Below are 24,617 nucleotides of genomic sequence, written 5' to 3' on the forward strand. Positions count from 1 at the left end.
TCAAGACAGGGCGGCCCGGATCTCGGATCTCGGGCGTGATACTGAGTCCCACACACAGACGGGATGGCCTTGGGCGTCACATGGTGTCTCCAACAGAGGCCTCGGGCCGTGGGGCCTGCCCTGGGGCTGCAGCTTGTGGAATGCTCCGGGCACTCACTCGGCATCCCTGCAGTGGGGAAGCCTTGCTCTGAGCCAAGCCTGGCCCCGCTGTCCTGCTCTAGTTCTAACACATCAGCCAGAACTCCTCCAACTAGCTCTTGTCTGCTGCCCTGGGATTGCACCCCTGCCCCCTGCCTCTGACTTGCTTTTCTAAGGGAGGCAGGGAGGTCTAGCAAGTGCCGGCCTCGGGAGGCTCATGGCAGCACTGGTCCTGCTCGTGCAGCTGCCTCCCACCCAGACGGGACACAGCAGCCACCACATGTGTGACAAACTCCCTGAGAACAAAATAAGGAAGCTAGTCACTTCTATTTGGTTAGAAAATGATGGTCAAGACGCAGACTGGCACCGAGAGGCCTGTCTTGCTGACAATTTTCATCACATAACTTTGATGGTGGCAATTTTGGTGGGAGCGGGTGCAGGGACGGGAGCCCGTAGGCAAGGCAGTGCCGTCTGATGGAGGAAGGGGTTTGGACGTGACTCCAAACCAGGCTAACCGAACGCCCTGCCCTGGTTTGCCTCTAGTCAGGAGTCCTGCCCGTCATCCAAGCTCCATTTGTAATCGCGCCCCCATTCACTCTCAAAAACGTGCAGGTTTGGATGACAAGTACTGTAACCACCAGTCATACAGGAGACAGGAGTTATGGCTGGAAACTAATGCAGAGAGTGGCACACAGGATGCTGGGCTTCGAGTAGGTTAATTTGGAGAAGGACAGAGCAGGCAGCTGAGGGCGAGGTTGGTGCTCTCTCCGGGTCGTCAGCCATATTCAGGCGTGGACTTTGCTTTGCAGAGTGTGGATGCTGGAAGGGTCTTATGAGTAATCAAATTCACCTCGTCTTTTAGCAGAAAAGGACACTGAGCTAAAACAGAGGACAGTGACCTGCCCATAGCCACACCTGGCTCCTGGCAGAGTAGGAACAGGACGCACTCCCGAGGATCAAGTGCTTTTTTCTGGGACAGAGGAAAAGGCATGACTCTGAAAGATGCTACAAAGGATAAAGAGATAGATGTCCAGATCCAGCGTGACGGCCCCAGGACAGGGTACAGTCCCAGGCTGTACTGTGGCTCTGTGGCTGAAGAGCGAGAGGGCAGAGGCGGGGACCGCTGAGCACGCCTGGGTGTGGGCGGGAGCTTAGATCTGGACTCACCACAGAGTGGTCAGCTGGCTCTGCAGGCCAGTGACAGCAAGGGACCTAAGAGATTAATTGTCCATTAGAAGTAAGCACGAGTGAAGAAACAGGGAAGTGTGGAGATGAAAAGTAAATGGGGTCAAATAAGCAACTGACAGAATCTAAATCTTTTCTACGGTTCAAGTAATAGTGAAATCTCGCTGAAAGGGAAATCCACGGCCCACCTGAATTGTCTCCTCTTCAAAATTATGTGATGAAAATTGTTGGCAAGACAGCTGTCTCACCCCTCAGCACCTCTTTCCTAGTCCCTTAACAGGGATGCAGTGGGAGAACCTCAAGAAGTCAGTAGTGGCCTCGGCCTCTACTTGGTAAGTGGAGAAACCGAGTCATGGAGAAAGGAGCACCTTCCTGTCCACGGCATCTGTGCCAACGGGCTGTGACTGACAGAGAGCCACGACTGACTCCACAAGCCAGCCACAGTGGTACCTCTGAGTTTTCACCATCTTCATAGTCTTCCCGCCCGGGGGGCTCTGATGTGGCGGGGAGTGGGGCGGACCTGGTCACCTGGGTAATGGTCCCAGGAGCAAGACCAGCCTGGGCATCCCGAGACACTCTGGTCCCAGGCCCACGGACAGCTAACTTGCGGTGCTCTTCCCAGTTGTCATCGTCAGACGGCAGCTCTTGCCTCTGTCATCTCCGGAGTCTCAGACTATGGGTCCAGTTTTCCAGCAGTGTCTGACCTGGCTCGATGGCAGGCACAGATGTGTGTTGGCGTTTTGCATCTTCTGTCAGCCCTGGGCGAGCTTGCCTTGTCCACTGGTCCGAGTGAATACACTGGTCCTCGGGTCTCACTTAGCTGTGACAAGGCAGGGATGCAGCAGTTGTCTGCAAAACGTCATCTTTCAAACCATCGCACTGACTCCAGATTAGCGCTTTTGCCTGCAACCACTTTTCACCCAGCGAGCCTGAGTTAAATAGTTACGTTGGCTGCAGAGAGTCTGCAAAGTGAATTGCTCACAGAGCAAACGAACACGTGGCTGCAGGTTGATCGTGGCCACCATGTCCTGCTGTCACCCTGAGCACGTTCTCCCACATAACAGCTACAGAAGTCCTGCACACCACTGTCACACCCACGTGGCACTCTCTGATATGTGACATTAAAAAAACCTCAATCTCCTGAGAAAAATCACATAATAGTTTCAGTATATGTGAACTGAGCACACGTTTTTGTTCACTGAAACTTCTTTGATGGTGCCTGTTCAACTATCTGTGAATACAGAGAAAACGCCCACAGACACCATCCTCGGTTGCTACAGCGTCACAGTCTGCAGAAACCAACAATGGGGACATAAATACTGATGTCACTGTAGAGGGTTCAGTTCAGGACTGGAGGCCTGGTCCCCTGACGCCGGCTCCGGGCTCTACCGTCTCCACCCCATGCGGCTCCTGAGATGCCCAGACCGTCCAGGTGGGCTCCACTGCCACCCAAGCACCACCCGGGAGTGTGCTCAGCATACACAGGCACTGTGGAGACGGGAGGATGGGGAGAGACAGGCAGGAGGAGGAGACAAGAGAGAAGCAAGAGGGGCAGAGGGCAGGAGGCAGTGCTGGCCGGAACAGGAAGGAAGCACCAAAGGCTGTGTGCTCCCGTCACCTGGGGTAGTGGGGTAAAGAGGTGAGCATCTGGAGCTCAACGGCCACTTCAGGCCCACTGGAATACAGCCTAAACCTGGCAGGTAAGTTCCTTGGGGAATGCACCCCAAGGCAGGGAACTGAGAGTTAAGTATGGAAAACCTCAAAATACCGAGAAAAGCTTATGTGCCAGAATTTATGCCAATGAAAGTGGGTGTGTTGTACCCAGGACCCTGGCGGACCAGGTCTCTCAGACGATCCCGGCAGATTTGGTATCAACACTCCTTTATTACACGTTAACATCATTGAAAGCTAAAAGCAAGGGAAAAAAAAACACAGACAGACCAGAAGTATCACACCTATGCAAATGAGTTGAAAATCCCTTAGAGTAACGCCCTGTATTTTCCACCCATTTCTAAAGTCAGAGGACACCTGACATGGTGTTTAGGTAAAGAAACGGAATTCCTGGTACACGCGGTTTCCCGAGGGTGCAGCCCTGAGGTGACATCGCGGCAACGGGTACCTGCTTCCAGGTGGGTCTAAGTACAGATTCTAGGAGGAAATGGGAGTCTTGGTCATGGGTGGGAAAGTGCGTGTAACTTCATGATTTGTTGGCACCTACTGTTTTCTGCCTCCGAGACCACATTTTACTGCAATGCATGCCAGCGGCTGGCAGGTTCCCCGCACTTTGGCTCACCTGGGTGTTACAGCTCAAAGGCAGGCTCCACCCCACCTGTGCTCCTTGCTCACCCAGAAGGAAGTGAAACGATTGTTCCTAAGCAAACATGAGCTCTGTCTTCCACGGAAGGTCAGAGAATCTATGGCCTAAGACCCCTTTCCAGTGGTGAGGACGAGCAGTATCATTTGTGTAGCATTCCCCAGGTGACACACGTGAGGCTACGGCAGACGTAGGGCCTAGGGAATCCTTTGTCTTAATTAACAAGTACGGGGAGAGTCATGGAATTTGGCCAAGCCTCATAAATCTGCTGGAAGAATCAAGACTCTGTCAGAGAAGCTTAACTGGAACCACTGAGCCCCTGGGGGGATTAGTACATCCCCGCCAGTGGCTGACACCCACTCTCCTGTCACTCGGCGGAGCTCCACGGCCGCGCCTGTGCTCATTAGCCAGCAGCCCTCCTACCGGCCGGTGACAAGTTTATCCCCGCCGAGCACAAAATTCAGACATGATAAATTTACTCCGGCTTGTACAAATGAAGCTGTCGTCAGGGCAGCGCACATGCTGCGGCCTTTCCGGAAACAGGATTTGTAGGATAACCTACCTTCATTAACAGAGCCGGATCGTCGCGGTCGGGACAGCACCTCGCTGCCAGAGAGAACTGCTCGAAGGTGACTGCAAGGCAAGAAACAGAGACGATGAGTGGCTGCCCGGAGACCTGAGCACATCTGCTATGGAGGAGAACATAGAGGTCCTTCCTGGGTCGCACGACAGAGCTCGCTCCTGCCCTAAGTGCTGTGGGGCCACCATTGTCAGCTGCTGCAATTAGATCGGAGCACTTGGCCGTGATCCTACACTCATCCTACGTGTAGGATGCAAAGCTCCGTCCTACACTGCCGGGGAGTCCTGGCTTCATCTTCATATGGCCCTTCCTGTCCCTCAAAGGCCACACACTATCCCCACGCCCTGTAACCTCCAGCTAGAGGACCCACCTGTCCTTGTAAATAGGGCCGTGCTACATTTTCTATCTCCGTCTTCCATCACGATTCTCATAGTTTTAAATCTTCTCTTGGTGTGAACATGATATGGCCCCCAGTGTTGACGCAAGCAAACCCCATAAACTCCCCCGAATATTTAAGTCGTGTTTCCCCAGCCATCCTTCTCCCACAGCATGGCAGAGAGAAACACAGGAAGGCTTATCAAAACAAACAAAAAAATGCTAATGATCCATTTAAATCGGCCATAAAGCTCTAGCAATATTAACCTAAACGACCGACACAAATTACACGCTCTTCTTCGTATGGTGTTCGGCTACTATCAAAGGCCCACTCGTGTGAGCACCCTTCATCTGGGCCTAAGGAAGCCCCAAACTGCAGACACTTCCTGCATCGTGTTGCCCTCAAAAACGCTCCCATGAGACCCTGCCACCCTCAGAGTTAAATCCCCTCCTCTCTACAGGCATCAAAGACTTTGACTTGGTCGACCCGTTAGACACGCCTCTTACTTCTACACTCAAGGCTGCGAGCCCGCTTTCCCTGTCACCACCCTTCACTGCTGTCTTCTGGGCACCGCCCTGCCTCTCACCTTCAGGCACCGCGGGGCTCGCCACTGCCTGGAACCGCAGGCCACCCATCAGACCACTCAAAGCCCTTGACCGCCAGGGGTCCAGCCCAGCTCCAGGCGCCCACAAAGGCGGGAAGAGCTACACCCAGCTTTGTGACAGAGGGACATTCCGAGTTCACTGTTCTGACCCCAAAGGTCTGGATGTCATGTTTACAAACGCAGATATTTTCATGAGATTGTATCAGCGGTAATGAATTTTCATCAAGTAAGCACTGTCTGAGTCATTTTCGTGTGTGGTTTTCAGTGTTACCTATAAAACACATTTCTTTAGACAGTTTTCATCTACGACTAAATTATGCTGTGCAGTCTTAACTGTTGTTAGTTGTAGCTTGTGCGGTTGTTTCTTCCAAGTTTACATAGATGAGTACAGTTTTTAAAAAAGTAAAAACTTTGAAAAGAGTTAAGAACTGAAGCACGATACTGTGCCCACAAAAGGGGTGCAGCAGAAACTCGCTGCATGAGATGACAGCCCGAGGTCTGCTGAGTGGTCCTCACCCACGAGAACACAGTAGCCTATGCCACAGCCTGGAAGTGACAGTCCCCTGTCCCAGGACACCACCACCAGCTCTGCTGTGGGCTTCTGCCGTGACATCATTTAGTGAAGGTCTGTGCTGTGAGTGGCCATAGAAATGTAAGCGCCTGCTCCACGCCTGCTCAGACGGCGGCTGCCTTCTCGCCCTCCCCTTGCCCGTCTGTGGCGACCCCACCTCCACGCCGCCAGCTGCTTGTGACTAGACTCCAGTGGGACAGTTCTAGCTGTTCACACGGTGTGGCACCCAGTCGAGCAGCTGCTGCCTTGAACTCTGACCCCACCCAAACCTGGCGGCCTCCACGCCTCGCCCACTCGTTCCCGAGATGTCCCCTTCCTGTCGTGCTGCCACTCACCAACCACAGGCTGCATCTGCAATTCTTCCCTCACGTCCCCACGCCTGCTGCCTTTTCTTGCACCCTGTCTTCAGATGGCCCCTTCCCCAGACACAGGTGCCACTTCCACTCTTACGGAACACTTCTAACCTGATGTGCAGCTTCGAAGCCCAGCTCTCCTCTCCCGACCTCGCCCACGCTGCCACCGAGGGAAACCTGGCGCCACCAGTACCCGGCTGGCCTCTCCTTGCCCCGCCTCCCTGGTGCAAACCACCTTGTCCCACAGCTCGTATCACCAATCGGTCCTCGGCCCACGCGATCCCTCCGTCACCTTCCTATCTCTGTTCAAATCCTACCTTTCTCCTGGGCCAGTGGGTGAGTATTCACCAGCACAGGCCTAGTGTCAGAGGGACCAGGCTTGAAATCACCACTCTGCCGCTGTGAGCCGCGTGTGCTTGGACAAGTTATATCCATTCTCTGGCTGAGCCTCAGCTTCCTCATCAGTCCCACGTGGGGACCGGGGCCTGTCTCCGGGATGGGCATGAGGTTGAATGGGGATGCGGGGTGGCAGTGAGCCATGACTGGCACGGAGTTGGGACCCCCGTGCACCTTTAAGAAGCTTTCTCTAACTTTTCCTATCATGCTGACTTGTTCCCATCGATGTCTTGGTGTGACATGTACACACTGGGTTTTCCTTTATAAATCGTTCTTTGGTTTCTAGGTGCAGAGGCTGGCCTGTCTCAGGGGTGAGACTGTGGGCTCCAGAAGACAGCCTGCATCCTGCCCGACTCTGCCCTGCACCCGTCGTGTCCAGGGTGCCCACAGTCAAGGCCGGTTTTGTGGAGCCAAACTGCAGTGGGCTGTGGGGGTCACCCTGCGGGTGGCGTTCCCCTCCATTGGCTGGCTGAGGTTCGGGGTGCACCTGTTACTCTTCCTGCATGCATACTCAAAGCCAACCGGATGCCAAGCCAAGGCAGGGCAGCCAGCCTCGGGGTGGTCCCCTCGCCTTGGATGTCCGTGAGGCCAGCAGAGGTAAACCTCTCAGCCAGCCGCTCTGGTCCCCATGGAGCCCTGAAACGGGGAGGGCACAGACACAGTCGGTGCCCACTCTGCCTCACTCCCCGCAACAAGGCTGACATCTCACTGTCTGTTCCCTCTTCCCTCCCTGACGTGAGTGGGAAAACCCTCAGAATGAAAGCCTCTGTGGCATGTGATTGGCCTTTGCTGGCTGCCTGGTGAGAGAGCAGGGGGCCGGCGCCAGGCCTGGGGCACACTTCTCCTTAGCGCTCTGTCTGTCCTGATGCAACATGATGGTCCCTGCTGCTCTTAAGTGTCCCAGGGCCCCTCATCAGTAGGGGACACAGGGGCTTCCACCTGTGTGACAAAAAGACTGGCCTGACAACAGAGGGAGAAGGCAGGTGTTTAGACAACAAGTGGCTCTGAGGTGGGTGGGGTGGCGGTAGGGGTAGGGAAGCACAGAAATAAACGCCTGATTGAAGTAAATAAAACATGATAGTTTCGGAGAAAAAAGTTACAGGCCAGCATGAAATGTGCGGTCCCTTTCTAACATGAGCTGCAATGGCTGGTACCCGGAATACACTACAGCCCCCACGCCGTAGCCACTCTGGGAGGGACACAGGACTTTATACCATGGGAGCAGCGTACCACTGGCAATGGCTGTACCACAAAGGCCTTCATTGTGACACTGATGCAAACAAGGGGAGAGTCTGACAAACCAGATGCACCACGTGCTTATCTTCTCTTTGGAAGGTGGTTGATGACATTGGGGAACCACCATGGTTAGCAGGCAGAGCTGACCTTGAGATATGGCACAGGGGGTTGGATTGTTCAGAAATCCTGTCCCAGAATATTCTTTCAGCTTCTCTCTCAATCCCGATGACAGGGTCCTGCCCAGGTGCCAAGCTTCCGAGAGCCCTGCCCTGGCATTCCTCCGGCTGCAGCCTTCCCTGTAGGTCACCGGCAACGCCCACCTGGAGACCACACCCCACTCCTCCTGGCCGCCAGGGCCCACTGGGGCAGGCGTCCCCTGCGTCCTCCACCCAAACAGCTCGAGCCTCTTCCCTGGGGACACGCTCCTCCTGGGTGGCCATGCAGCAGCTGTTGGTGAAGAGCAGGCAGACCTTGGGCGTCTACATGGGAGGACACACTCAGCATGGGGTGACACCGCAGTGGACGGGAAGGGTTGTCTCCCTGCTGCAGAGCCCACACACTTCCGCCAGTCGGAGAACTCTCGATTGGAACCTGGCATCCCAGGTGGACAAAGCCACATGTACCCGGGCAGGTGGGCAGAGCGTGGTCCATAAGCTCGTCCTGGCCTCTGGCCATGGGCCCCACTGAGCAGGGCAGGCTCCCGCTGGAGAAGGAAGGCCCGCTGCTGAAACACAGGCTCGCCCAAACCCCTTCACAGCCAGGCCTGCATTGGTCCGTCCCTGGAAAGGGCGCTCTCCCGGCCGAACGTGCAGTCTGGCAGGACAGCGAGGACGTCACCTCACACCTGCAGTGAAGGTGAGGAGCCAGCAGCAACTTGGAGGCCGACACCTGCCCCGAGACCAAAGGTTCCACTTGGAGGAGCCAGCCGGCTGAGCTCCAGGGACTGCGTCCTGCCTTGCCTGGCACCAGGGCAGCAGGTCCCACGTCTCTCTGGGAGCCCCGAGGCTCCTGGCCGGCCGGGGCCTCTGCTTACTCTGCAGCACAAGGTGGAACTGGCGACTGTCCCTGAGCCCTCTGCCCTCCCCTGTGTGTGACGGAGGTGCTCTCAGCTCACTTTGCAGAACTGTCACTCTAGGCTTCTGAAGTCCCCCACCCACCTCCTCAACAACAGGGAGATGTTGAAAGAGCAGGCGACAGAAGGGCCTCATCTTAGCAGGAAGAAGCCTGGCTTTGTTTTCAGAAGCACCACAGGAGCAGCAGGGGCTGGTAGCTTCTTGGCAACTGGCAGTTGTGGGGCTCCAGCCTCCTGCCCATCGCGGTGCCATGGCGGGTGTGGAGCTGGCCCTTGGGCCTCCTCACCAGGCCAGGGCTGAGGCCCCATCCCTGCTGTCTCCACCGTGGCCGCTGGCCAGCTCCTGGCTCCAGCTCACACAAGCCATTGCAGAGAGCAGGCAGGACACGTGTGGGCCACATGGCCCTTTGCCGTGACCGTGTCTGGGAGCAGCAAGGGGGCTCAGAGGGCGCCTTTTCTCTGCAGACACGTCTGGTCCTCTGGATCTAAGTCTGTCTGCCTGAGTACTGGGCCCTCAGCACTTCCAAAGGGCCAGCTGCCCCCAGGATGGGGAGGGGACCCTGCTTCTGTCGTGCACACCCTCCTTTCAATCCCCACTGTCACCAGCTCCGTGCAGGTCTTTGTCCTCGCCAGTGGCCACACTGTCTGTGTGCTCTGCCCCCTCTGCCCACCCCACCCAGGGTTTCTTTCTCGAAGGTATCATGGCCCAGGACCAGGAGCATCTCCGTCAGTGAGCCTGGGTGTGAGGTCACTGTCCAGCTCAGTCCCTTCACAGCTTCCTGCTGTCCACCAGCAAAGGCCACGCTCCCAAACGAGGTGTGCAGCACACCCACCCCCACCCCGCCCGCCCTCCCGAAGTTCACTATTGTTCCCGCCTCTCCCCAAACATCCCGTCTGGTAGAACAGGCCCCGAACAAGCCCTTCACTCGGTCAGCTTCCCCTTTGTCCACACTGCAGCTCCTCCCAGAATGCACTGCACATTTCCACCTCTGGGATCCTAGTCATACTATAGGTCAGTCCCAAGGCACATTCTGTGAAGTCATCTCAGAGTCCTGTGATGTCTGCAGGTTCCTGTACCCCTCATGGGTTCATCACCGCTCACGTATGAGGGCACTCACACTCACATCTTATTCCCGCTGCTACACTGAAAAGCATCCTGTGTCCTCCTAGCCCAAGTCGTGCAAATAGGAGGCACTGAAAACTTTGTGAGCAAATAAATATTTCCCACACTCCTTTGCCCGCTGTAAGGACTCTGCCCACAGAGAGGAGAGTGTGGATGAGCAGAGACCCGTTTGGCCAGGCCCTGGGATGGAGCAGCCACAGGGTCTCACTGCCGTCCTGGAAGCCTCAGCGCTTATCTGAGCCACGGCAGCGAGACGTGGATGACCGGCCACCAAGTTCCAGTGTGAGCCGCTCCCGCGGTGGTGGTGGTGGGCGGGGGTGGGGGGTGGGGCAGTGTGGGAGGGGCCAGACTCTGTCCCAGCTTCTGGGCCTCAGGACAACAGTGTCTTTCCTCTCGCGGACGCACATTGCATGCCCAACCCGTCCTCACAGCTCTTTTCTACAAAGCTGGCTCCAAAGGTGACCCATCTGTGGTCTTTGGCTCAAGTCAAGCATGACCCACGAGAGAGCACGGGTGTCCCGCTAGACGCCTCTCAGCCCAGGGCCAATGTGACCATTCACTCCGCAGGACATAGGCGCAGCTGCCCTGGACTCTCTCTCTGGCCCAGAAGGTGGGGTGCCCCAGCACTCACACCATGGGTCCCGCTCAGCATGGCCACTGGGCTCTGGATCAGGAGTCAGAGCGAGAGGCAGCCGTCAGCGGTGACCACCGCGGCCACATCTTCTCCCCACCAGCCTGTCCCACCACCTGCCTGCAGAGACAACTCCGAGAATGACGCTCGGCTGGCAGTCCCAATCCACCAAGAGAACAGGAGTTGGCCAATTCTGGAAAACCATGACCGGATCTGTCATTTAAGTCTGGCGGGTCACAGACAGGAAGGCTGTTCCCGACACGCAGGAGATATTCAGCGCTGATGAATGAGAGTGGCTGATAGTGTTGTACTCACACGTCGTGTGTATCTGGAGGACACAGGCAATGCGTGCTGACTGGGCAGTCTGGTCTGAGGCGACACCTGGGCCCCATTCCTTCCAAACCACGTGGCTCGCGTGTCCCTTGCATGAAGAAAGACCAGACGCACAGAGCTACAGTCACAGCCACGACTGGTCCTGTGCCGCAGGGACACGGGCACTTCTGATGTTTGGGACACACGTTGAGTGTCTCCTTCATTATGTGTTGGAAAAAGCTTTTGGTAGCAATTACCAGAAAAACTCAGCTTCATGTCCATGGCTGGGATGGGTTTGCATAAAATGTAGTTTCTTAAACTTCCAGGAATGAAGGATTACAAAATATTCACAAGCAAGGAACTCTTTAATATTCACTCCATCAAGAAACTGCATTCTATATGAAGAAACAGCTATTTTGAACATTTCCAACGGGCCAATTTTCCTGCCATGTCTTCTTGACCGACTTACGTTTTTGGCTCCTGAACTTTTATCTCCAGATCACAGAAGTCAGAGGTTAGCCGCCGTCTGTACTAAACTCCTTCCTGCTGCACTGTTGGACACAGAGTAATTTTCACCTCTAATTATAGAAATCCATCGGCCTTTTTATTTTTTTCCAGGCCGCCAATTAAGAGAGAATTACTGAGTGATTTTTCAGGGCGGGGGAACCACAGCACAATAAATAGCTTCATCAACCTTTCCTTACACTGATGTGAAGTGAAATTTCCCTGCCGAGTTTTCAGTATCCACTGTGATGCATGAGACCAGGGGTGCCCCGCGTCAGAAAGGAGGGGGGACACTGATGAGAACTTGCTTTTCATTATCTTGCGATCACTTGGCCGTGTACCCTCCCGGGCCACTTTAAGCATATCTCCAAGCTTGCTAAACGATTACCTCTCAGGGGCTTCAATGCTTCTCTTTTTTCTTTTCTGTTCTCACGTTTCTGAGTAAAAGCCATCATTTTCAAGTTAATAGAGCATTATGTTTTCTCTGCAAATAAACTCACATAACTCATAAGCAGAGAGAGAGGCAAATTCACCAACAGGAGACACAGCACTATTTTTCCTCCTGACATTTGGGATCTACGATAGGTTAAAAATGATGTTTTTATCTCTGGTGATTTATCAAACTCCAGATTTCATAAAAGATAAACAGATGCACCAAAGAAAGAATACATCATCTTAATGCTTCATGTTGACACTTTTGGTATCTAAAAAGCATGTGTATCAAAGTTCTCCCCTCCCAAAACTCAATAGTTCCCATGGTTTACACATTTAATCCTTGTTTTTAAAACACACTGAAGTGAGAACATGCCAGGAGGCACCTTTAGAGAAAATGGTCACATTTGAAACATACAGATTATTTATAGACAAAAAACTCAAAAGAACCGAAAGAAAATCTGGTTGTCAACAGACAGTTGCTTTTTCTGTGTTTTTCTGTCCTTCGTTTTGGTTTTTGTGTGGGTGGCTCATGTGAACTCAAAGGTTATTTTGTGAGATCAGAACATGTTGTCCTTTCAAACCTAAATGTAAGCATATGCTTATTGCAAATACGTTTAACTTTGTGATATGGGGTGTGGGACCATACCTCTTATATAAAATCATACCTGGAATTGCTGATAGATGAGAGTTCTTACACTTCTGTTGTTTGTCACAGTTTAGGTCTTATTGTAACCATATTTGTAACAGAAAACTCACCATATAAGCTACCAGTACAAACTGTTTCTTACTCTGTGTTACTGTCGCCTGCCCGCCTACCTGGGCGTTGATTAACCTTGTTTTGAAACTACCGTATTTCCCCAAAAATAAGACCTAACTAGAAAATAAGCTCTAGCATGATTTTTCAGGATACTCGTAATACAAACCCTACCCCAAAAATAAGCCCCAGTTAAGATCGTCAGCCAGACGGACGCATTTAATACGTCTGTTGCAACACACAACGGAAGTATTGAACATAAAATAATATTAATATATAATTAAATATAAATAAATAATATTATTCACATTAATACTTAAATGATAATATAAATATAATTAAGTATTTGTAAATACCCAAGCGGGCGCCTTTGGACAAGAGGTAAATGCCTATGTAAACAGATGAACTGGAAACTTATTGCCGAATGACCGATGGGAGTACAGACACAACGCACGAATAACGTGCGCACTTGATAATGAATGGACGTGGTTGTGTCTAATATAAATCTTCATAATTCAATACATCGTGTGTTGTAACGGACGTACTTAATGCACTCGTTTGAAATAAAGAAACATTTTCTGAATTTTGGTGGCTGCAGTTTTTCGTCACTTTTGTGTGGACAATCAGTCTTAACTGTCATCATTTTTGTTGCCACTCCTGTCTTGTAAGTCTTCAACTAACACTTGCTTTGATGGTAGATTTAAAGGCAATAATATTTTGACCCCCCAGAAAAGATGAGTGCAGAAAGAAAGAGCTAGTCCGTCGAATACAAGAAAGGAATCGTGGAGGACTCCCAGGGCAAGAATTTTACGGCTTTCTGCAAAGAAAAGAAGTTGGATCTCCAAATGGTCCAAAAATGTCGAGCAGAGTACGATAACCTCAGTCAACAGGTGGACAAGGGAAATGCTAAGAAGCGCAAGTGTGGATCAGGTCGGCAACCATTATTTCCTGAGCTGGAAGACATCATCTGTGAATGGATTGCTGACAGGAGAGCAAAGGCTCTGGTTGTGCGCAGGGCTGATATGCAAGCATTTGCCCTCGCAATGGCACCACAATTAGAAATATCCCCAGAAGAATTCAAAGCATCACGACACTGGCTGGATGGCTTCCTTCAGCAGTATGAACTGTCTCTAAGAAGATCGACAACACTGTTCAAGCTGGAAGATACTGAACTTATTAAACGTGCACTTGCATTCAAGTCCTCTGTTGATGGCATCGACTTTTCTAAATACCAACTCTCCGACATGATTGCTATGGATGAAACTGCAGTGTTTATGACCAAGGATCTCAAACGACAGTTGATCAGAGGGGTGCCTCATCAATCTACATTCCCTCCACTGGTTACGAAAGTGCACACGTTATCTGTATTTTGGCAATTCGTCTGGATGGAAAGAAAGCCCCACCTCTAATCATCACTGAGGGCAAGAAAGACAAGGTTGAACGTGTTTCAGGCAATTATGTTCTTGAAACCGAAAAAGCCTGGTGCACACAAGCAGTTATAAGGAAGTGGGTCGATTTAATGCCGCCACTTGTTTTGCGAGGTGGCCAAAGAGGTCTGCTAGTCTGGGATTCAGCCAGCACTCACTGCCCTAAAGACATGAAGAACTTCCTTGCAGAGAGAAGAATAGATCAAATAATGATTCCCGCAGGAATGACTGCCTGTCTCCAGACTCTTGATATTGCAATAAACAAGCCATTCAAGGACCATTTGCAAATGGAAATCAATGACTACATTGAAAATAAAATGGAGAGACATAAGCGTGGAAACTTTGTGAAGCCTAGCCTGCAAGAGGTCGTGACTTGGGTGAAGAATTCATGGGATAAAATCACTGACAGCTGTGTTGCCAATGCACTACGAGCAGGCTGCATGGACAAGAAGTGCTCATTTAAGGAGAGCTCTATTGCTGGACATGAGAGATTGGGGCCAATGGTTCTACAGGAAATGGAGTCGCAAGAAATTCAAGCCAGAATTCAGGGTTTGGAGAGTTATGACGATGTTCTGGAAGAAAATGACATGACTGTATTTGAATAAATGTAGATTTTTGTACATGAAAAAATGAGACATCCCCTGAAAATAAGCCCTAATGCATCTTTTGGAGCAAAAATTAATATAAGACCCGGTGTTATTTTGGGGGAGATCTGGTATGCAGGTTCCAGAAGTCAGCATGGACTGTACAGATCCTCCACAGGGAATGCGTTCAACCACACAGTGGGAAACCAAGGAGTGAAAAACACGTTTGCAGAAAAAGGAGAGCTGATTTTTCTTGCTTCCCTGGCCATGCTGAGCTACCAGATGGGGACCCACAAGTAAATAGAGGCAGGGCCTCCTGCCTCTGCTGGGGCGTGCGTCTTCCTTCTGCTGTGTGACCCTGGGAACTCACTTAAGTTCTCTGTGCCTGGGCTTCCTCAAATGGGTGGCGAGCCCCTCCTCGTTGCCTTGGTGAGGAAGAAGGGGGTGGTCCGTTCCTTACATCTTGCTCGGGGCTGTGTGTTACTGTCCCATGGTTCTAAGGCCGCAGTGCTTCCACAGATGGTTTTTCATTTGGCGCTCACAGAAAGCCGTGAGATAGAAGAAACAAGAAACGTTACTCAGAGACAAACCCAGGAAGAGTCCTGAAAGGCAGTACATGCCCACTTTAATATAGTGGGCATGTGTTAAATAAATACACAAAGGAAAACCTTCAAAAGTTCGGGAACACCAGAATTCCCATTCTTCTGTGTTCATCTATGAGAAGGAAAGCCCTGGGGCGTTGGGGGTGGGCAGGCTGCACTCAAATCTGAGGCCTCAAAAGCTTGTGAGCAAAGCTTTCGCTCACCAGCGTTGCATGGGGTCTGGGCCGTCCTGCACCCCTAAGCCTCCGTTTCCTCAAAGGTGCCGAGAGGTTATGGAGATTAAAGAAATGACATGAGCCACGCGCTCAGCAATGGGGAATGCAGCCATCATCACAGCGGCCACTGTCCTGCGCCTGACCGGTGAGTGACCTGGGCCGGGTGCAGTGGGGTGTGGGGCAGCCTGCCTTCCAGAACGTCCTCTTCTCCTGTGTCCACACACTGATGGGGCACAGCAGCAGGCTGTCCCAAAGCTCACACGCAGCAAAGCCTCGGCTCGTGGACTTCCTTGTTTGCAGAGCTGCCTCCTGCGCTGGCACAAAGGCCCCCACACCCCTCCGAGCCCACCGCCCCTCACTGGGCGCCTCCCCAGACTCCCATCGCCCCGCCCTTGGCTCTCCCTGCGGGGGCCTGCGAGTGCAGGTGGAGGTGGTTCTCACTTCCTGGTCTGCAGCATGTTGCCACCTCCTGGGTTCCCAAAGGGCTCCTGTCCATGGTCCCCAGTGTGGCACGAGTGTCCCCATTCCCAGAGAGCACTTACTGTGGCCATTGTGCACCTGAAACGGAGACTGTCGACCCCGGATTCCGGAGCCCAGGGCTCTGAGTCTCAGCCATGTGACCAAGACAGAAGAAATGAAGCCGAACAGCACGTCCCCTCTCCTCCCCAACGGGGGGCCTCCGAGATGCTGGTCCGCGGGACCCATTTTTGGCCTGCCAGACCCCCTCACCTGCTCATGTAACCCACAAATTCAAGGGGTACAGACCAGCAGTAGGGACAGCTGACTCTCACACCACCTTCTCAGGGCACTGGGACTGCTCTAAGATCGTCCGCCCCAGCAGAGGGAGCCCACAGGAAAGGCAGGCGCAGGGGTATCACAGCCAGCACAGTAGGTATGGTCCCCACCTGCCAGGGCTCCCCATGCAGCAGTGACAACAAAGCACTGCAGATCCGTTATTCAAAGAATAAGGCGCATGGACTCGTGACTTCTGGTTCCACCCAGAGGTCAGGTTTGCCTGTCAGCCTGGGGGACACAGGTCTCCGGGGTTTCTGTACCTGAGTGTAAGACAACAGGTACCTAAGCTCAGGTGGGACTTGCGATAAAGTCGGGTTTTACTTTTCTGAGCTTGCATGATGTAATGCACATTCCAGGAGGTGGTAAGTATATGCCCATAATTGCCCAGAAGACCGTTACCAAAGCTGAAACAAAATCAGTGTGAAGAATATATGTCCCTGTTACCAATGGGGAGGGAGGTGCTGGTCCCGTGGAAAACACTGGAACAAGCCCTCGTGGATTGCATACTGAAGTGACGCTCTAATAACGCCAGAGATCACGTTTTTATTAGCAGAGGAAGTCCTGTTTGCAAACAAAACATCCCTGAGAGGGGTCTGAAACTAATCCCCCAACAGGCAGAAATCCACACTCTTTCTTCATTTGAATTATAATTACAACCTGCTTGTAGCATGAACATTCTAAATAATTAGTCCCTTTATTAAGAACCAAAAAAAGGGACTTCCTGCAGCATAATGAGAAGTCATCACAGGCTTCAAGCAGGAAAAACCAAGAGACAGTTGTGCATGAGCTGGAGGATGGTGGGTGTAATTTATCAAATAAAAGTGCTCAGCTGAGAGGCTGGTGCACCCTTAGGGGCTCAGAGAGCTGCACGCCTCAGGACGGCTTTTTCTAGGGCAAGATAAAAACGTGTAGCATAGGCAAATAATGTATCACTGTAACGGTCACATCTACTCCAGAAACCACTAGAGACTGCTTAACATTTTTATTTCAAACATGGTTTTCCCGAGGCCTCCAGTGACACCCGCGTACTGATGCCGGAAGGCTTTTTCCCATTTGTTCCCAAGAAAAGTGCCGAGACCCTGAGCTCGTCTGCACCAGGGTGGCGTGAATGTCTGCATGTTCGCACACTGACCCTTCCCCTCTGTTCCGTGCTCCCCCCTCAAACGTGTCCAAAGGCACTGCCGGCTGTCGCCCAAGGCAGAGGCTCCTGTGCCCACCCCCCCAGGCCTCTGCCAGGGGCCACGCGTCATTTGAATGCTACGACATGCTGCCCACACTCTCCGGGCAGCCTGTGCTCGGCGCTCGGCCCCCGGAGCCCATTCTGCTCCTACCAGTCCTCCTCCTTATCGACGCATTTCTGTTTCAAAACGCTCCCAGCATTTGCAAATGCTGCCATCAAACTAATTCTGATTATTTTTCTCCTGTTACTTTACACGGCCAAGTCCTCTTCATCTGACACTGAACCTGAGGCCAATTTCCCGAAAATAATCCCCTTTGCTACTGTGGTTATTAACCAGCCCGAGGTCAGGAGTTCTGCGCTGTGGCAGCATCAAGCCCTTGCTGTTTCTTCCTGGTGTTAAGACTTCATCCGTTGGAACCTCACCTGTTGAACTTTTCTCTTTTCCTGCGTCTTAAGCAGCAAGGATCTGAAAATCTCTCTGGTTTGGGGAACTAAGGTTTTTGCAGAGTTGTAAGTAACAGGCATAAAACACTTTTAATGAACACTAACTAACACTTTCAAGTTATCTTCCCAATAGACCTACGAGGTGAGTACCATATTAGCTACATTTTTTAAAAGACTGAAGCTCAGAGAGGTTGATTAGCTCACTGAAGGTCACACAGCGGGGCGTGGGGGAACGTAAATACAGCCTCTGAATTCAAAGAGCCTGACTGGAGCCAGTTCTCCACCCACACACTGAGCTGAACTTGGCACGTGGGATGATCAGCTCCACGTGGGACGGCCAGTCCTCTAAGGTGAAGGGTGACAGCTGTGGTCAGTACCCAGGGCCTAGGGGGAGGGCCCCGGGAGCCAGGGCCACAGCCCAAGAGCAGAGCCGTAAAAGTCTACATACACAGTGTGGACGAGGAGGCCTGTGACATCTCGAATGCTGGTTCATATCCCACAGAAATTTCAGCCTGATCGATAAATCTGGAAGCATAACCCACTGACAGAAGATGGGAGGTTTACAGAAGCGTCCAGGGGATGAGGTTGTGCTGGGCACCAGGATGGTCCGGGAGGCAGACCCCTGGGCTCCAGCGTGCAGCCTCCCTGGCCAGCCGGCCAGCGAGAACCCTCAGACACCCCACCAAGAGCTGTGGGGACAGTGTGAGCCTCAGCCCTGGGATCACAGGCGGATTCCACATGGAGATCTCCCACAGAGAGGACAGAGCAGGTACGTGTCGTCCACAGCTGGGTTTTGATTTGTGGTGAAGACACTGGCACTCCATTTTGTACGTCTGCCACACGGGGTTGTGTAAGGTGAGACGTCCTGAGCCTCACACACAGTGGGCTGCGGGCAAAGGAAAGATTGTGGGTCTGCAAACAGGGGAGCCCCATCCTGTTCCTGAAAGGCCCATGGGAGGGACCGGTGGCCCCAGGGAGCAGGAGGTGGAAGTCGACCCGAGTCAGGGACGCAGCGAGGTGCAGTGTTACAGGTGTGTCGCTGTATAAAACGGCGGCCCCTGACCCCACGAGCAGCCTGTGCCCTTGGCACACTCTCACTCTGGTCCTAACTCGGTGTCCTGAGCCCACCGAGGTCCCACGCACTGGGAGAGGGACAGCAGCCTGTGCCTACGCTGCTCCTGCAATCAGCCCTGGTCAGCTCTGCGGGAGGGTCCTGCGCATGCCGTGGGGAGGGGTGGCGGCTACCTGCCTGTCTGGGAGGTTGGGTGGGTGCAGGCGCTCATTCCTGTGTCGCTGGCTTGACTCTTAACAGAGCCCATCAAGGAATTCTGCTCCCGAGACAGTGCCCAGGGCACGAGGCCTGGGAGCCATGCCCAGAACTGTATGGTGACCACACCGGCCTACGTTCCAGGCCCAGCAGTGACCCTGGGTGATGGGGACCCCCACACAGCAAATACATCGGGCACACCCCTCTCTCTCATACTCCTCACAGGGTCCAGCCATGATGAGGAACCAGCCAACGAGTCTTAAGAGTACACAATACTTTCAAGAATAATTTGCCATATCTTCACGGGCCCTAGTTTATTTTCAAGGTTTTATTTTATGTGATTCTGGTCTTTCGAGGTCAAAATGAACATTCTGGCTTTCTCACCCACAGCAGGACCAGCATGTGGGACAGGCCCACCCTTGGGCTGTCCGAGCACCGTAGGGTGCTTCGAGGGAACGCTGGCCTCCACCCACTAGCATCCCCTGCTCAGTTGTGACAACCAAAAATGTCCCTGAACAGCACTGCATGTCCCCTGCAGGGGGACACACAGCTTTAAAAGGCCGAACGAGTTTCTCGGTGCTTTGGGGATTAGATTTCAGTTCGCTAGCTCTGACCCTTGACATTCTCCAGGCAGCGATCCTATTAAAACACCCTCCCTTTATCTGTGCACACCCCACCCGTCTGTTTATTTGGGAACGCAGCCACAGCTGGGCAGACGGCCCCTGCTGTGGGCCAGGCTGCCAGCCGGCTCCTGCCAGGTGCTGTTGGCGACTGCGGGCATGTGAAGCACCCTGCTCCTGGGGTCCCGCGTGGGCCTCTGTGGGTATCGTTAAGTCAGTGTTGCTAGTAAGCTGGGAGTTATCAGGGTGGCCTCAATTCAACACAAGGCTCAGACTGGTGTGGGGACTGCCCTTCTTTGCCAGGAAACCTTTGTGAATATTCAAGCAGAGCCACTGACCTCTGTGAATGTGTGCCAGTGACAGGGAGGTGACGTGATGCAGACACGAGTTCCAGGCCCTGAAGAAGTCCTCCTTCTGGGTCACCACCTGTCACATGGGCAGAAGAAAAAGAACCACTGATGACATTCTGAGAGCATGGCACTTAGGAGCAAGGCAGGGGGCAAATGCACACACTTTCAACCCACCCTTACGTGGTGTGTCTCAGGGCTGGTCGCTGTGACCTGCAGACGCCGCGTGGTAGCTGAGGCAACGTCCTGGCGCGCTGTGTGACCAGCTTATGGCATGTGACTTCCTCACACATGCCGACGTGGCCATTACCATTTGCCAATTCCAGAGATGTAATGGGCGTTCAAGAAACAATTTGACAGCAGAGCGCATGCACGGACAGAGCGAGACCGTAAATCACCACGGGCTGCCTGAGGAGCCCGAAACGCCAGAGCCGAGAGGGGCATGCAACCAGCAGAAAGCCAGTGCCCCACCGCCCTCCTCCCTTCCACTTTAGTCAGGTGCTTCCACTTGTTTGCCAGTTGTCACTTCACCGCCTGTCACAGCTCTGGAGTTGGCATTTGGTGGCAGCCTGTTTGCTGTGGGGCAGGAATTCACCGTCAACACGGAACCTGTGGAGGTACGTTGATGTCATGTGCTCATCTAATGAATGCAGGCCGCTGTCGGTCACTCTAACCAACGGAGGGGTTTTGTTTTCATGGGTTCTTTTGCTTGGTTTTGGTTTTCAGTTGGAGGGAAGTGAGGAAATATAACTGGAATAAAATAAAAACGATGAAAATACACGGAGAAGAGAAAGATGCCAAATCACAGCGCTGACAGTCACGCAGGTGAAGTGAAAGACAGATTCTTATCTGACCAGAGTGTTAAATTTGGCACTTCTGACTTGCCTGTTTCTTCCTGCCCTTCTGTGTTTTGAAACCTAACAGTTTGATAAGTTAAGCTTTTAACACTGGGTTTGGTCGTTGTTTTTTGTACACAGAAGTCACACTCAGATTGAAGATCGGACTGGTAGTATCTGCTTCCCCTTGGTTGTGAGTGCAGCCTGGGTCCTGTTGGGAGGTAACCCGCCTCCTGCCGCTCCCCGTCCATCCCGGGCCGAGGGGCCGCCTGTGACCTGGGCTTTGTGCACCAGTGCAGAGCTGGTGCGCGGATAATTCAGCAGTCAGCTGGGGCAACAGGCACAGTTTGGAGGAGCCTGTCACGTGTGCCTTGGAGCCCCACCCAAAGGGGACGTGTCAGGACAGTGGAGGGACAGGAGAATGCCTGTCCCCCGATCGGTCTCTCTCTGCATTTGTGTCACAGATACAGCTGAAAAGGCTGGAAATTTGCAACTCACAAGGGATAGCCTGAAGGACACCTCTGGCAGAGGTGAGGGCAAGAGCTGGCCCAACATTTCATCCCGAAACTCTTCCAGGGCACCGGAGAGGAACAGGCCGGTGGTCAGGCCGGCACCTGGGGACAGGCCCTCTGCACTGCGTCGGCTGGCCCAGCACAGCATGGGGGGAGGCGGAAGGAGGGGAGGGCAAAATACTGTGCAGACGTGTCCAAGGAGGATCCAGGCACTGCTAACGGTTTTAAACACTGCTGTGCACTTTCACTGGCCTGGTCTAGAGACAGGCAGGCGGACACAGCTGGCTGGGCTGTGGAGAACCTGCCAGACAAGGGACTCAGGTAGGGAGACCTTGCAGAGGGCCCCTTGTAAAGCCTGCTGTGACTGCACGCCTCAAAGAGTATGACGCAAAAAGAGAAAAGCAAGTCCAAGTTCAGGGGAACGCCGCTTGAAGGCTGCCAGCCAGCTCTGAAGAGCTTTTCCTTATCTGTCAGCCTCACAGTGCTGCTGTGGACCTGCTCGAGCAGCTCAGTGAGAACCCCCTACTGGCAAGTGTCCCCTCGTCCCCCACTCCACAAGCAGGAAGGCTGGCACGACTCCCCAGTCACCGCAGGATGGCACCCAGGACTTGGGACACACTGACAGAAAGGCAGCTCTGCAGTCTTGGGCTCAGGACAGCGACTGGCCGAGAAGCCTCTGTCCCCTGAATTCAAGTTTCTTGGCAGTAAATAATAGACTGACGCCAACTGGAGGCTGCACAGGGGTCTGCACGTCCCGGCGTGGTGGCCCCGGAGCCGTGTGCGGGATCGCATGCCATCCCACCGTCATGTGGTCAAAACGGGCAGATCAGAGGGTCCAAGTGGTTCAGCCTCCAGGTGCAGACTCAGCGCAAACTCGAGTGTGTGCCCACTGCTGGGACCCAGCTGTTACTGCCCGTGCACTGCACACTAAACAGCACTGGCTGCTGCACAGACAACTCTGTGGAACAGCAGAAACCAAACATGCAACCCGCCCACCTTACTTACAGAACCTTACCACGGGGTTTCAGGAGAGACCTTTTCAGTGCTTTGGCTGTTCTTCACTTCAAGCCAGAAACCAGCTACTGAAAACGTGCATGTGGATTAGCCTTATGCAAAGCAAATGCTTCTTAGAGCACACCAGACAGCTGACCCTGTTCTGCGCCCTTTATTGCATTCCCTCTCCTAGTCTCCAGAATCCATGGAGGCAGGTGCTATTGTGAGATTAATACCTTAGATGTCTTCATTGTGCAGGTGGAAAGCGGTGACACAGAAAGGATGAGGAAGCTGCCCACGGTTGCAGGGCAGGGTTTGGACCGGGCGCCCAGGTTTCTGAGCCTGTGCTCCTAACTGCGGGCTGCACTGCCTCCCGATGGTCTAACGGGGAGTCAGTTCCTGGCAACACCTGTCCCTCCCAAGCACAGACAGTGGGCATGATGCGAGCCACACCCCACATTTACAGCCTCTAAGGAAAATACATGCTTACTTCCTAACACATCATACATGGCAAAGACAGAGCTGAATTCATAAAGAAACCCCTGCTGGCCTCCCCTTCGTCTTTTCTAGAAAAACCCAAAGAGCTTTGGGCAGCAATACAGCCAGTTAAAAATACTCACCTCTCTCAAAGGACCTGCAGAAAACCTCAGCTGACACCCTATTTAAGTAAAAGCCTGGGTGCTTCCCCCCCATGACTGGGAAGAGGGCAAGGCTGTCATCCCTGCACTTCTGTTCAACACTGTCCTGCAGGTTCCAGCCAGGGCAATAAGGCAAGAAAAAGAAATTCAAGGTGTAGACATTGGAAAGGAATAACTAAAAGTGTCTTCATCCCAAAAGATATGATTTTCTATGTAGAAAAGCCTAAGGAATGTATAACAAAGCTTCTAGAACTAATAAGCAAATTAAGCAGAGGCACAAGACAAGATTTCAGTATACAAAAATCACTTCTGTTTCTATATTCTAGCAATGAGTAACAGTGACTTGAAATAAAAGTGCCACTGCAATGGCACAAAAGCATGAAATACAGATACATTTTACAAAACACTGCAATAGCTGTTCACGAAATCTGAAAGGTATCACAGAAGAAAATCTGAAAGGAGCAGGCAAAGGGAGAGACATGCTGTGTTCGTGGGGCAGAAAACTCTGTCTTGCGAAGATGTCCCTTGGTGTCACACTGATGTACAGATTCAACGGAATGCCAATCCAAAGCCCAGCAGACTTCTTTTTGGTAGAAATTAACAAGCTGACTGTAAATTTATGTGGACATACACGGGAGCTAGAATAGTCAAAACAATTTTGAGAAAACCGGAGGATTCACACTGATTTCCAGGCTTAGGAGAAAGCCATAGCAAGCACAGCAGGATTATACTGGGGTAAAGATAGAGACACAGATGAATGAAAAAAGGTAGAGAGTCTACAGATAGGGTCACACATGTATGCTCAACGGATGTTCGACAAAAGTACCACGGTAACTAAATGGGGAGAACAGTCTTTTCAACAAATAGTGTGGGAAATGAACACCCACATGCAAAAAAAACAAACAAATGAACCTCGATCCTTACTCCACCCTATTTACAAAAGTGAACTCGAAGTGGATCCGTGAACCTGAATGTAAGAGGTAAATCTACAAAATTTCTAGAAGAAACCATGGGAGAAAATTTTAGTGACATTGAGTTAGGCAAAGATACTGTGAGCTAAGACACAAAAGGGTTGAATTTCATCAAAATTAAAATTCTTCTCTTTAAAGACACTATGAAGAAAATGAAAAGGCAGGTAACGGGTTAAGGAGAAAATATCCGCCTCCAGAGAGGGCTGTGTCCCGGCTTTGGGGCCTGCGGGGTTTGTGTCTGGTCTCAGGGCCTGGGTCAGTTTAAAGCAAGGCCCTTTGTGTCCCAGCTCTGCCCCAGGACCTCCTTCCCTCAGAAGGGACAGATGGCAGCACAGTGGGCCCAGCAGAGACTAGGCATTGTTGGGGAGATGAGCCCTGGAAACAGGGCTGCGACTCCTGGACGGCCTAAGAACGACGAGTGACGTGACCGCGTGAAGGGGCTGGTCCACGAGGACACGCTCCTGTGTGGAGAAGATACTAACTATACAGAGAGTCTCAGGAAAGGTGGTAACAGTCCCTGGGTCATACACTGGAACGGACGTCTGCCAAGGGGCCTTCTGCCGGCCCTTCTCATCCCCAGCCCCCAAAGGAGCATGGACACA

The 24,617-nt window shown here is 52.5% G+C and overlaps 1 protein-coding gene across 1 annotated transcript in view; it reads right to left on the reverse strand.

Moving 5' to 3' along the window:
- The window catches only part of ACOXL (acyl-CoA oxidase like), a 248,107-nt gene that overhangs the window by 33,220 nt on the left and 190,270 nt on the right, over positions 1-24,617 (reverse strand). Inside the window, 2 exon segments of the mRNA XM_033100859.1 lie at positions 4,200-4,270; positions 20,057-20,144. Of these exon segments, the coding sequence (XP_032956750.1) occupies positions 4,200-4,270; positions 20,057-20,144 (159 nt within the window).

This window comes from Rhinolophus ferrumequinum (assembly GCF_004115265.2).
Source record: "Rhinolophus ferrumequinum isolate MPI-CBG mRhiFer1 chromosome 13 unlocalized genomic scaffold, mRhiFer1_v1.p Super_scaffold_3, whole genome shotgun sequence".
NCBI classification, from domain to species: Eukaryota; Metazoa; Chordata; class Mammalia; order Chiroptera; family Rhinolophidae; genus Rhinolophus; species Rhinolophus ferrumequinum.